This window comes from Drosophila ananassae, chromosome 3R (assembly GCF_017639315.1).
Source record: "Drosophila ananassae strain 14024-0371.13 chromosome 3R, ASM1763931v2, whole genome shotgun sequence".
NCBI lineage: Eukaryota > Metazoa > Arthropoda > Insecta > Diptera > Drosophilidae > Drosophila > Drosophila ananassae.
In genome coordinates this window covers 22381118-22393383 of record NC_057930.1, presented here as the reverse complement: position 1 = coordinate 22393383, position 12266 = coordinate 22381118, and the positions used below count along the sequence as shown (strand labels likewise).

At 41.1% G+C, this 12266-nt stretch overlaps 2 protein-coding genes across 3 annotated transcripts in view; one reads left to right on the top strand and one right to left on the bottom strand.

Moving 5' to 3' along the window:
• LOC6498121 overlaps positions 1 to 12266 on the top strand; it is a 48816-nt gene that overhangs the window by 17161 nt on the left and 19389 nt on the right. The gene's annotated exons all lie outside the window — the stretch shown is intronic.
• LOC26513848 (RNA polymerase II-associated factor 1 homolog) lies at positions 7208 to 8610 on the bottom strand. The gene is made up of 3 exons (XM_014906780.3): positions 8397 to 8610; positions 7444 to 8329; positions 7208 to 7376 (listed from the first exon to the last, which is right to left on the bottom strand). Exons 1-3 carry the CDS (start codon positions 8441 to 8443, stop codon positions 7323 to 7325), a joined length of 987 nt encoding a protein of 328 aa, XP_014762266.1. The 5' UTR covers positions 8444 to 8610; the 3' UTR covers positions 7208 to 7322.

Sequence of the window (12266 nt, the reverse complement as noted above, 5' to 3'; positions counted from 1 at the left end):
GAACATATTTGGCACGAGCATTTCGCTTAATATTGTTGTGATCTTTTGAGTCTGTCGGTCGTTAAGATACTCCATTTGAATCTCAAATTCGTGAGGTTGAGTTAATTCTTGAACTGAGTCCTTGATGGTGATATTGTTGCAAACGAACCGAAGTTCCTCGTTTATTGCTTTGTGGCAAGGAACTCCCGGCAATCCGTCAGCTATTAAAAAGTATTCTTTTTCGTCTGACTTCCAGTCGTTTGTGTCAATGAAACTACAGTTTCCGATGGTCTCATTTGGATAAAAGCGACACACAAAATTGTTAGTTTGCATGAAGGGGATGGAGTAGATGTTTGATTTCCATTTTTCCGACCAACCACACGTGAAATATGGTGACGGGGTATACTCCATATCTAGTTCGGCCATAATTGTATTGTTTTGAATGATATCGGACTTCAAGCGATGATAGGGCTGCATGGTCCATAGCTCCATTAGTTCACTGCGCTCTTCGGAACTGTTGCACCAGCATTGGACTATTGTGTCACTGCTTTCGTGTAATGACTTTGTAATATAACAGTCTTTTTCAGAGCCCCAACAACATCCTAATATCGTAAGTAGTACCACAATATATATTCGCGGAGTATTCATTTCAAGTTGGAATTATTTTTTTTCCGAAAACCGAAACGCTCACTTCGAGGTGACTTTGGTTAATGGCATCATGAGTATAATTCTCGAATTCGGCTTAAGATTAATTTGCTCTTATCGTTTCGATGTGGCTTGGGAATAGAAACTATGTGTGGACACTAGGGAATTCTCGAAATATTGAAAGGGCGATTTATTTTAAATATTTATTATTTGTTTTTGTCAAACATTTTAGTGATTAGGAAAACCAATTTCTTGTTATTTTTATCAGCTTTACTTTACGTATATTTTATACATAAATAAATGTAAAGAGCGTACAGCCGAAAATCGTTATTGTTGCTGCTTTATATACCGCTCTCTTTCGTTTTATATATAGCTATCTCTTTTATGGTTTCCCCATCGTCTTGCTGCCGTCGTTTCTTGTGCATTTTAAGGCTTAAATGGAATTGCTTTTGGCCAAAAAGATTGCCAGTATGTGCGAGTGTGAGAGTAAAGACTTTTGTGGTTGGCCAAAAAAGAATTTTGCCTGCGTTTGCTTTGCTTAACCCAAAAGTGCAATGTTTGCAAGGATATGCCAACACCCAAACACCCACACACCCCATTCCCACTCCCAGCCATGTGTGTCAGTCAAACATTGTAGCTCGTCCTGTTGGCTGCATTTCATTTTTGTAGCGCAAGGACACTGAGTTGCCTACGGCTGTCTGCTGCACCCACACAACAAAAATTTGCTTTAAGATTGACCAACAAAATAAAAATGCTAAAATCGAGTAAACAAAAGGGCTAAATAGAGAGACGCAGACACAAATAGTACCAGTCGTCGTACTAAGGTCACATACCCTAGGACCCAAGGATGGTATCCTTTCTTTTTTTTTTTGGATGGAAAATCCATTGCACATAGTCTCTGGGTTCGTCTGGCCGAATGTTTGCAAATGAACTTACTGCCACGCCCCCGCCATCCGAATCCCATTCATTTCAATTTTCTTAGTTCCCCGGCTGCCCCCAGCTTGCTCCGTTGGCTTCCAAGGACCTCTTTGTCCTTTTATTAACACATTTTCCTTAGAAGTGGCAGTGGGAATGGAATGGTCTTGGCGGTTTTTTTTACGATCAAAGCCAAAGGGTTCTACAGCATTTGCAATTTGCCCAATAGGAGAACACAGGAGGCATAAGACATTAGAACTGATTAGATTGCACGGCGCTGCTTGGGTAAATTGTTTGTCTGCACTGCAAGAAAAATAGTTTAAAATGTGTTTTTTCAGTCTACAAATGCCTCACAAAATAGATTGTTTCAGAAACATTTTTTTAATAGTTTTTTTACTTGATAGATATATTTTTACTCCAAAAAGGAAGAAGAACAAGACATTTTATTATGTTAGTTTTTCTATAATTTTAAATTCCATAACAAAGTTATATATTTTTTTGCACGTGTCTTGACGCACTGCGCTTTGCACATTTAGCTAACATTTGCCTGGGGCTATCCCTGATCCTTTTCGTCCTTTTATGCGAATAGTATTCCGTGCTCTTGGCGTGGGAGTTTTGACATTAAATTGTCTTTGAAGGGATTCTACAGAATATTTATATTTTTAGCTAGAATACGTACATATTAAATTATAATTCTTTTGAATTGTTTTCTCAAAGAGTGTTTTAAGGGTCCTAATCCTTTCTAAGAGCTAGCCAATGAAAAATAAATAAGCATTAGAAACTGCTAACAATTTTAATCTTTTTAGAAATTAAAAATGACTCTGTTTTTAAAACATTTTAGTTTTATTTACTGAAAGCAGAGCAGTAAAAGCATTTTCCCACTTAAAGGCTTCCAAAGGATTTTGTTTGCAAGAAAATGTACGAAGGAATTCTAAGCCTTGTACGTGAATTTCAAGTTTTCCCAAAGAGTTCCTTGTGCTCCTTCCTAACCCTTAACCTTATCTAATAAATGGTTTCCCCAATAACCCCACCACACCTCTCCTTTGGGCAGCCTTTCCTTCGAGAAAATTTCTCGTGGCTGACCATCTGTTTGCATTTGTATCTAAATAGTTTGGCCAGAAAGTTTTAATTTGTTTGATACAAAATTGTTTGTACGCTGGCTAAGCAGAAAAAACACAAAAACAAAAAGCCGTTGCGATAGTTTAATGATTCATGATTGGAAAGTGGAATTTATGCTGCTCATGATTTGTGCCAGGAGTTTGAAATAATTTATTACACGCCTGACAGAGCTCTCGGGATAAGAGGCAAGTCGGAAAAGTTAGCAACTTCCAGTTGAGCGAGAAAAATAAAATAAATATAAATTGAATAGCTGATAATTATTAAATGGCCAAAATCGTTGAGTTATGGCTGGTATAGACTAGGAAAATTTTTAGCCCATTCAGCAAAAAATAAATTTCCATTTTATTTCGGCTTTTTGAATAATTTTGCATACGAAAGAAAGTTTAAAGGAATCTTTTAAGAAAAATAAATATCCAGAGACGTATTCAATTTGTTTCCCAACATGGCCAGAAGGTCCTTTGGCATCGACGGGCATCCTTGGCCATTGATTACCTGGCAAATGCCTGGCCACATCAATCAATCGAGGCGGCAAACTTTTATGCAACTTTCTGGTCCGTTGCGGCGTCTAACCAAGCCAATTAATTTGTGGTTTACATGCCATTCCGCTCTTCAATAAATAAATTCCGCCTCCTACTCTCCCTGGCACACCCTCGGGCATTTCAACATAACCAGTCCATAAATAATGAAAGTCGATTTTACATAAAGTTTCTTCAAAGAAAATTTAAATGCCCAGAGTCCTTTGGGAGGATACCTATATTTTTGGTGTTTAGTACAGGAATTGGCTTCTAACAATTAGTAATTTGGTGGCCGATATTGCTTCGCATTGAATCAAATTATTTTGCTGACTTGTGGCAAGCACAATTGCAACAACAATAGGTGGCACAAACTTTTGATTAAGGCATTTTTTCGGTTTAATTAACTGTTTTGTTTTGTATTTGTTTGCGAGTGCGTGCGTATGCGGTAATGATTGACTAAAAGTGATGCGAATGGCATTGAATTTCAATGCGATTCTGTAATTTCCACAGAGAAAATACACTCAAAAAAGTATGACTTAAAATCTTATACATATTTAGACTTAAAATTAAATAATAGCTTCAAAAAAATGATTTAAAAGTTAAGTCTCTGATAATAAACTTGTATTATATTTTAAATATTTCTTAAAATTCTCTCAGTGCATCAAATATCGGGTTGAGTGAAATTTTTGTGCTGATTATGAGTTTTCAGTTCGAGCTAAGAGGCTCATTAGGTGGGTGTGTGTTGGGGAGGACTCCACACTGAAGGGGGAGCGTGGCATGCCGCATTTTATTTTTTTTTCTCGTGTTCACGGTAATCTGCCAGTGCATTTAGCTCTCAGCAGTGACCATCATCAGCTCGACAGGACCCGGCTCGGAAGATCCTTGGCCGTTTAATGCAGTCCAGAGAGCACTCGAGTGGCGAGGATATCCTCGAGGGGTGGCGCCCACAAGGATGGAGCTGCTGCTGCCGCCGCCGTAGTTGGAAAAGTTGCAGTTGACACCATCTTATGAAATTAGTTTCTTTTTTTTTTCTCCCATTTGTGACTTGACATCGTTTTTGGCCGCTGCTGGCACTTGAGGGCCCCTGCCTCTGTCTGCTCTTTAGCCATTTTTTGTGTTATCCTTGGGGTCCTTTTCATTCGGCTTGCTGTGTAATGTGAATATTCGTGCGGACATCGTTGGCAGCGTCAACAAAAGGCAATGTCGCAACATAAATCCTGGCCGGAAAGCTTCTTCTTTCCCGTCTGTTTGGGCTAAGCGTTTTTGTTTAACTTTACACTTGACCCCCGAAATGACCAACTTCAGTTGTCTTGGCTCAGTGCTTGGTATGCTTTTCGGGCAGAAATTCTTGAGAAGTATTGCAGGTAAAAAATTGAGAGTAAATTTACTTCTTAAAGGCTTTAAAATAAAATAAATGGCTTTATTTAGATTAAAGATATATTATTATTTAAATTTTTGTCTTCAAGAATATTATATTTTAAAACTAAGCTCAAAGTTCGTGTCCTTCCATGTCCAAAGTTGTTCAACTTTGAGAAGTTTTTGGAAAGTTTACTAGTCGTATACGTGATATTAGTTGTTGTATCAGGTTCTCACGAATTTATGATCTACCTGATTTTAGTTTTGGCCCCAAAACAGAAACGTAAACTTTTCATTGACCATAAAATATGAGAAGTTTGGAGAGCAGAGTGGAAAGTACAACACAGATACGTTATAAAAAACCATGAGTCTTTTTTTATTGCAAATTAAGGATTAGCAAGTGTATAGAGTTTACGTTCTATATTTATGGGGTCGAAGCGCAGCTTTATTATTGGCCATAAGTATTGGCCATTGAAAACCGAGAACGGGTATGACCTTTTCGTGCTGCCATAATTCTTGGCACACTCTTTGTTTAGCCGGGCGTGGTCGAAAAGCACACAAGAAGTCCGTGAAGCCCCAGAAAGCCAGAGAGTCGACAAACAAATCTGTTTAATTAAGGCAAAAGTCCACTTCATTCAAGACAAACTCATAGAAGGATTTAACCGTCTCTCCTGCTGGTTGCTCTGCTGGTCATCCTGCTCCTGCCCCAGCTCCTGCTCCTGCTGCTGCCACTTTGGTCACTTCCTTCTCTTTATCTCGCCCTCCGGCTCTTTGGTTTCGTGTGAGTAATGAGGTGTTGGTTAGCCTTTGGGCCAGGCAAATTGCTTGGTCAGTTCTTTGAGGCCAGCAAACACACTCGCTCGCACACACTCACATGGAAAATAGTTCATTTTGAGTCAAGGATGTCCTGCTGGAGAGATATAAAGGAGTGGAGTCGATGGCTAGGTGCCAGAGCGATAATTTGTTGCCAGGCAGTCGCAACCTCTCGTAACTTAGATGCTGCCAAAAAATACAAAAAATCGGATGCCGATTTATAAATGAAATCGTTTCGTTGCCTTTTTATATACACCTAAAATATATATTTTAAATTTAGACATAAGTTTATAGGAAAAATATTTATAATTTTCTAAAGATTACAATTTTTAAAGATATATTTTAAGGCTTTAATTCCATCTTAAAATATCTACCCGAATAAATTAGTATATTTTCTTAGAAGAATATTTTCAGTGCACTTCCGGTACTTTATCCTTAGTCTCGTGGGTCTGCAGGCCGCCTCTTTTTTTGAGCGGGATTTGAATTTCTTTTTGTGTTACTTATCGCCCAGATAGATACACTCGGGTCCATTTGATTGCTTTGATGTATGGCCGAGTAGAAATGGCAGCCGAGAGTGAAAGGAGAAATGGCATACCGGGCGAGTGAGTGAAAGAAAGGTCGTCTTTGATTTGTTGCGGGCTCAATGCACTTGAATTTGTTTCCCTTTGATGTTGCCACATTAGTTTCTGGCTGATTTGAAAGCTGTTTCAAAAACTGCTTTTTTCGGTTACCATTTCCAATATATCACTTGCCACGGATTAGTTTTCCTTTCAAAATCAACTCTAGTTGGCAGTTTGCAGTTAAATGTAGATGCTGTTGCACAGTTGCTGATGTGCAACAGCTTCGCAGCTGACACGATACCGCAGCAAATGCATTGGCTAATCTATTTTAGCCATCTCGTCGTGGTATTTCTTTCTGGCCAACTGGAATGTTATGGCAACCCACCCGCCACGGCAGTAGATAAAATCCCCATCCCTCCGCCGTGTTCTGGCCAAACCGAATTGTAGCAGGTTAGCTACATATTTCCACTCTCCCACACTTCCCCGCAGCGACATCTGCTGCATGGGACATTGCAGTTTGGATGCACTGGGAGAAAATAAGGACTCTCAATTCTTAAATATTAAATTTAAGCTGAAATGAATTTATTGAACATGCTTTATATTTCATTAGAAGTTTATCAAAAATATCTATTTTATTTTTAAAACTTTTCCTCAGTGACTTGAAATGAAAAATGCAGTGGCGAACCAGGAGGTTTTCCTGCCAAATCGCTGCCACAACAAATTTCAAACGTCTGGCCAAATGAAATAGGATTCCGCAGTAAGCCGAAAGCACCAACCAAGTGGGTTGGGGCAGCGGCGAAAATATAATATAAAATAGAAATGATGGCTCAGAGGAAACGTCATAAAAATTGTCTATTTCTCACATAGATTTTTATACCCCCAGCTCACATTCGAAAATGTGTATATATGTGTGGAAGTATTTTAGAAGCGTCAGGGATTGGCAGAATTGCCAGGAAGATGCTGCAACATTTTGATAGAGTGTGCTGGGATGGTGGATTGGCGAAATGGCAAAAGGACGAAAGTCATAGTTACAGGTTGTGCCTGTTGCCCGGAAACTTCTTTTACGGAATGTTGCACAGAATCTGGTTAAAATAAAAAGGCATTGGCAGTGCCACTTAAATTTCAATCCAAGGGTCTTCATAGCCGAAAATGTATTACTTTCCCTTTAGGTAAAAAAATTGTTTAGATGAAATAACATTTTTACAAGCCAAAAAAAAAACAAAAAAATTCCGACTAGTTACCAGCATTCTTTTTGTTCATTTACATGGAATACTCTCAAGCATTTCCAGTTAAAATTCTTCTAAATTGAGGGGAATTTCAATTTTATTTTTGCAAAAGCTCAGGTTATCAATAGACCATTCGTTACCAAATTGGAATTTCAATCATGGGATACAGGATCCTGTCGAAAATTCAGGCCACTTTACTTTGTTTCCATACTTGCCACTTGCCCGACTTCCTCGACTTGCCTGACTTGCTGCCAAAAGTTTGCCAATGAATTTTTTGGAATAAATTTATGGAAAATATTTTTGTCCGAAACTCACCAACAGACACTTGTTGGCCAGAGCCTGGGGGCGGGGTCGTTCCCGCCTCAATTTGATGTGCTTGTCAACATTTATATAGAATACATTACCATCCTTCTCACGGAGTATGAAACGCTCCCCGCGCTCCGAGTTTTCTGCTGTCTTCTCCTCCTTGTAGCGCTGATCCGAGAGGTACATCTGATCCCCCGTGGAACTGACATCCTTTTGGAGATTGAAGTTGACCAGATAGTTGCCACAGTCCTTGATCAGACTCTTGCTGTTGTCAGCAGGCGGTATATCGAACTGCATTTGCACGAAGGAATAGTTCTTCATCTCAAAGTCCGGGAAAACGGGCAGTACGCTGACAGGACGAGCATTGCTCCGGGGTTTGGTGGGATGCTTGATCACGGGTTTCTTGATCTCCTCGAAGGTCTTGTTAATCATTTCCTTCTGCTGCTCCACAGTGATGGGTTCCAGCCGCTGCTTATCCTTGGATTCCAGTGCCATAGAGCGTTGGAGTCCCGTGCGAGGGCGCGAAACTTGGACCCGTTCCTTGGCGAACATCAGGGAGCATTCCTGGGCGCGACTCGGTCGCGGCTTGCCACTGCCAGTATGGAGCGGTTCAATGTCAGCCAGCAGGGCAGCATCCCTGGGATCCATTTGCGGGCGTTGTTGCTTCGTTTTGGGCTGGGCTTGGGGACTTTCATAAATCGACTGGTTAACCAAATCGAAATCGAAGAGGAAGTGCAGACCCTTGAACCGATGCACATACTCGGATTCGATTTCGTGAAATGAAATGGGCTCCTCTGTGTACTCCAGGATGTCTTTGCCGCACGGCAGGAATTTGCAATCCACCGCCAGTTGTGGCATCTCATTTTTATAGACAATGGGGCAGATGAACGAGTTGCTGGGAAAAAGGGATTCCACAACAAAATTGAATGCTCCGCCAGGACCTCTCTATTTATCCTACTTACTTCTTGGCATCCTGCTTCCTTCTTTTGTCCGATTCATTTCCAGCCATTGTAGATGAAGCTTGCTTTTGGTATTTTTTTTCTCCGAACTCGTTTAAAAGTTGTTTTCGTTCCGATTACCTAGATTTCTCGCCAAGTTTCTGATTTGTGCTTCGTCAGTTTTAGTTTGACAGGAGCTGCAGCTTCTGACAGCTGCAAGTGGCAGCTCGGCGGGGTAAACGAACTACTCCCAGTGTTGGAAATCCAAGAGGACCTTTCAACACAGGATGCCATGGCAGAGTAGAGACGGAAGGGAATTTCTGCATGAAAAAATAATTGTCAGAAACATGAGAGTCTGTCTCTCTTTAAAAATTTATTGATATCCTATAAGATAGTCTTTAATAAGTAATTTCAATCCCTAAAATATCCTTACCTAACTATCACCTCTAGTTTCAAATTGAAGTCCTCTTACCAAAGAGTACTCTGAGTACTACAAAAGGACCTCAACTTCGATGGCTCGACACGTGTCCCTAATCAGTTTTAGTTCGCCAAGGTCCTCACCTTCCCCGAACTCGCTCGTAATCGGGCGACTTTAAAATCCCTTCCGTGTCACCCTCACCCCGAAAGCCCCACTCTGTCCCTCATTTGTGGCACTTCACCCGCCATCTACCACCTCTACCAAGATGAGGACAACTCGGCCATAATGGACTCTGACTTGGCCACCTTAGGTTTTGGCCAGAGCTAAGCTCATTAGGTGGCACGCCTCCACCAGCGCCACCGCCACAAAGCACATACAATTGCAAACTGTTCTTGCGGTGGCAGGGGATTGGGAATTAGGCACTGAAAAAAAATAAGTATCACTTTAAAAAAATGTACAATTTTGAGAAATTAGTTTATTATAAAGGAATAGAAAAGAAGAAATAATTAACTATTGTTAATAAAAACATAAAAAGTTTTTGGAATTTTATTTTCTGTGTCATTACTGGATAGCTGATGCTGATGAGTTGCCGGGTTAAGAGCGGGGCGGTTCGAAGAGTCCTACGGGGACGTCCTAGCCGTGGCTCTTCGCACTGAAATTAATTGATGCGACAATGGCTGAGCAACGACTAACTTAGGCCTCGCAACTCAATTCGTGGCGGCCACATCATGAGCTCATCATCATTCTTGATGAGAGGCGGGGTGCCTGATGGCGGGTGGCATGTGAATGGATAGACGATGGAGGGTGCCCCCATCTCCACACCCACCCGCCTCATACCCACGCCTCCTTCACCCTCCCCCGTCCATTCCGGTGGCTGTGCAATTTGGCGTGCGGAATTTCATTAGAGCCGACGCAGTTGCCGAAGCAACGAAATCAAAATTTAATTTATGCTGACATTGAAGTGTCTGTGGGGCAATTAAATCGACAGCGGGGCGTGGCACACGCCGCCTTTGCTTTTGTGTTGATTAAGTACCGCCGAGCAATATTTTAGCATAATGATGTCCTGGCACGCAGCCTGCGTTTTTTTTTTATACAATTTTCTGCACTCTAAGGCAAAGGGTCCTGTCCGGATTCGGGTCCTGTCCTCCCCTACACTTGAGGCCGTCACTTGAGCAAAAGGATTCTGGCCAAAACGCCTTTGATGGCTGATGGTTTGATGGCCTGATGCTTTGCCTGATTAGCTGCCCGATTAGCCTTTGTGTCCCAGAATTTACGACAGCTAAGCAAATTTTTATTTGAGTTCTTCTCCGACTAATTTGTTGATGGCCTCCTTTATGGAGCGTCAACCCCTTTTTTTCGGAATTGCACATAATTCGGTTAGGAAAGGGGTCGCTTAATAAACGCCCACAAACGTTTAATGGCCGGAAAAAAACATCTCTTGAATTAATTTTGGGTCATCAAATACATGTTTCTCGCAAAAATACTGAAACTCTCATCTCTTTTCAGCGCAAAAGTTTCCAAGACAAATGCAGCTAAGCGCCAAAAGATGATTTTCTTGCTGCTGTAAGATACTAAGATACTTTCAAGCTGAAACAGATACTCTGGTTCAGTGGCTTAAACAGCTTTGGGTTTGCTTAAGATACTTTCTGGTAAGATACTTTCTGGTTGTTACAACTCGGTACTTACATTTGAGATGCATTTAAAGTGCATCTCTGTATCATGTGTTTCAATCTTGTATCTGAGTCTATGTGTTTTAAAATCCTACAACTAGAAAAAGTAGAAAGTAAATTCTTTCTGTTTCTTTATTTCCTGTTTTTCTCTTTCAAGGCTTTTCGAGGAAGATCCTTTATCGTTTTTCCTGTTTAGCATTTTCCTTTGATTTTTTTTGAAGGTCCTAATCACATAAAGTGTCTTACTCTTGAAAGGGAAACCTTAAACAGCTTTCAGCATTTTCCCTTATTATGCCCTGAATTTTCCAGCTTTATTTTTCGCATTTTGCGACCAGTTTCCATTACCATTTGCCAGCATTTTCCGCATCTGCTTCAGTCCGATTTGAAAATTCTAGTGCAACTGTAATTAAGCTCTTCAACTGATTGGACACGCCCCCTTTTAAATCTGGGCATTCTACTAATTAAGTGCGAATGATGCTCCACTCATGGTGGTGCCCCCCCTTTTTGTGGCATTTCCCTTCCAGTGTCCAGGCGTTGACAATGCGGCATCGTTTACTGATTTTTCAATTGTCCACAGCCGCCAGATAGGAGCAGGAGTAGGGGGGAATGTGGGATGAAAATCCTTTGTGGTCGGGACATTCTGTTTCATTAGGATTAAGCGGAGGCAAGGTGGTCGCCAAAGTATTCCAGGAATCCAGGAATTCAGGGAACAGGTCCTGGAGATCCTGATCCTGGGCCAGGTCAGGTGGAATTGTTTTAATGATTCCTAACCAGTATGGGTCGTCGGAATGGGAGGGACATGTCACATTAGCATGCATTACATCAGGACACGTCCGTCGGCTGTATCCTGACATTCTGGCCAGAAGAAAAGGAATACGAAGAGGCAAGTGGTGAGGGGAGTGGGCGGCGGTGAGGTGGCCGGCCATCCTGTAATTACATTATCCGACAGGCGTGTTGGATTTCCACTATTTTCGGTCAGCTTGACATAATAGCAGAGATATTTTGGTCAGAGTCCAAGTCGGTTTTGGGGGAAATGGGCATAATTGTAGCCACTCCGCCCACACAATTAGACGCATTGCACATTCTCCAAAGCGACATAAATCATAATTACTTGCTCGACCTTCCACCTCACTCACACACACACAAACACACACACCCATCTCTCTACCCCTCCGAAGGGGCGGTTAGGGGGCGGGACCAAGCGCACTCGAGTGAAGACGTTTATTAGGCGCCATTACCTCGGCATATAAAGTGCTTTTTGGAGGCACTGCGTCCTCGCTCTATTGCTTCCTCACTTTCTTTTTCCCTTCCACCTTTCTCTCTATCTCGTTCTCTTTCCCTTTCTCTGTTACCGTCCTGCTCGAATGTGTTTTCTGGACCACTACAATTGATTGCACTGTGGTTATGGGTCGAGTAATTTGTTGTTGCCATTTTGGCTTGCTTCCTGTCAACGATTCCCTGGGAGTTCACTCCTTCGCTTTCCCATTTCCTCGCCGTCTCTTTTGCCGTCCAGGTTCCCCTGGCGTTAAGTTTCCGCTTTGGCTGAAAATAATACACCTGATCACAAGGGGTATTAGCCATTTTCAATTTCAGTCCCAGATGACTAACTTTGGCAACATTTATTTCGTATTTCGAATGGTTTTAGTTTGTTTATTTTGTTTGAAAACTAACTAATAAATTTTGCAATAAAAAGTTTTCAATAGATTTTCTTAGTATTATATATTATATTTTTTTTATGAGAATATAATGATTTTTTTTATAATCCCTATATATAAGAGCTTTAAAATATCGGACTATCCCATTTTA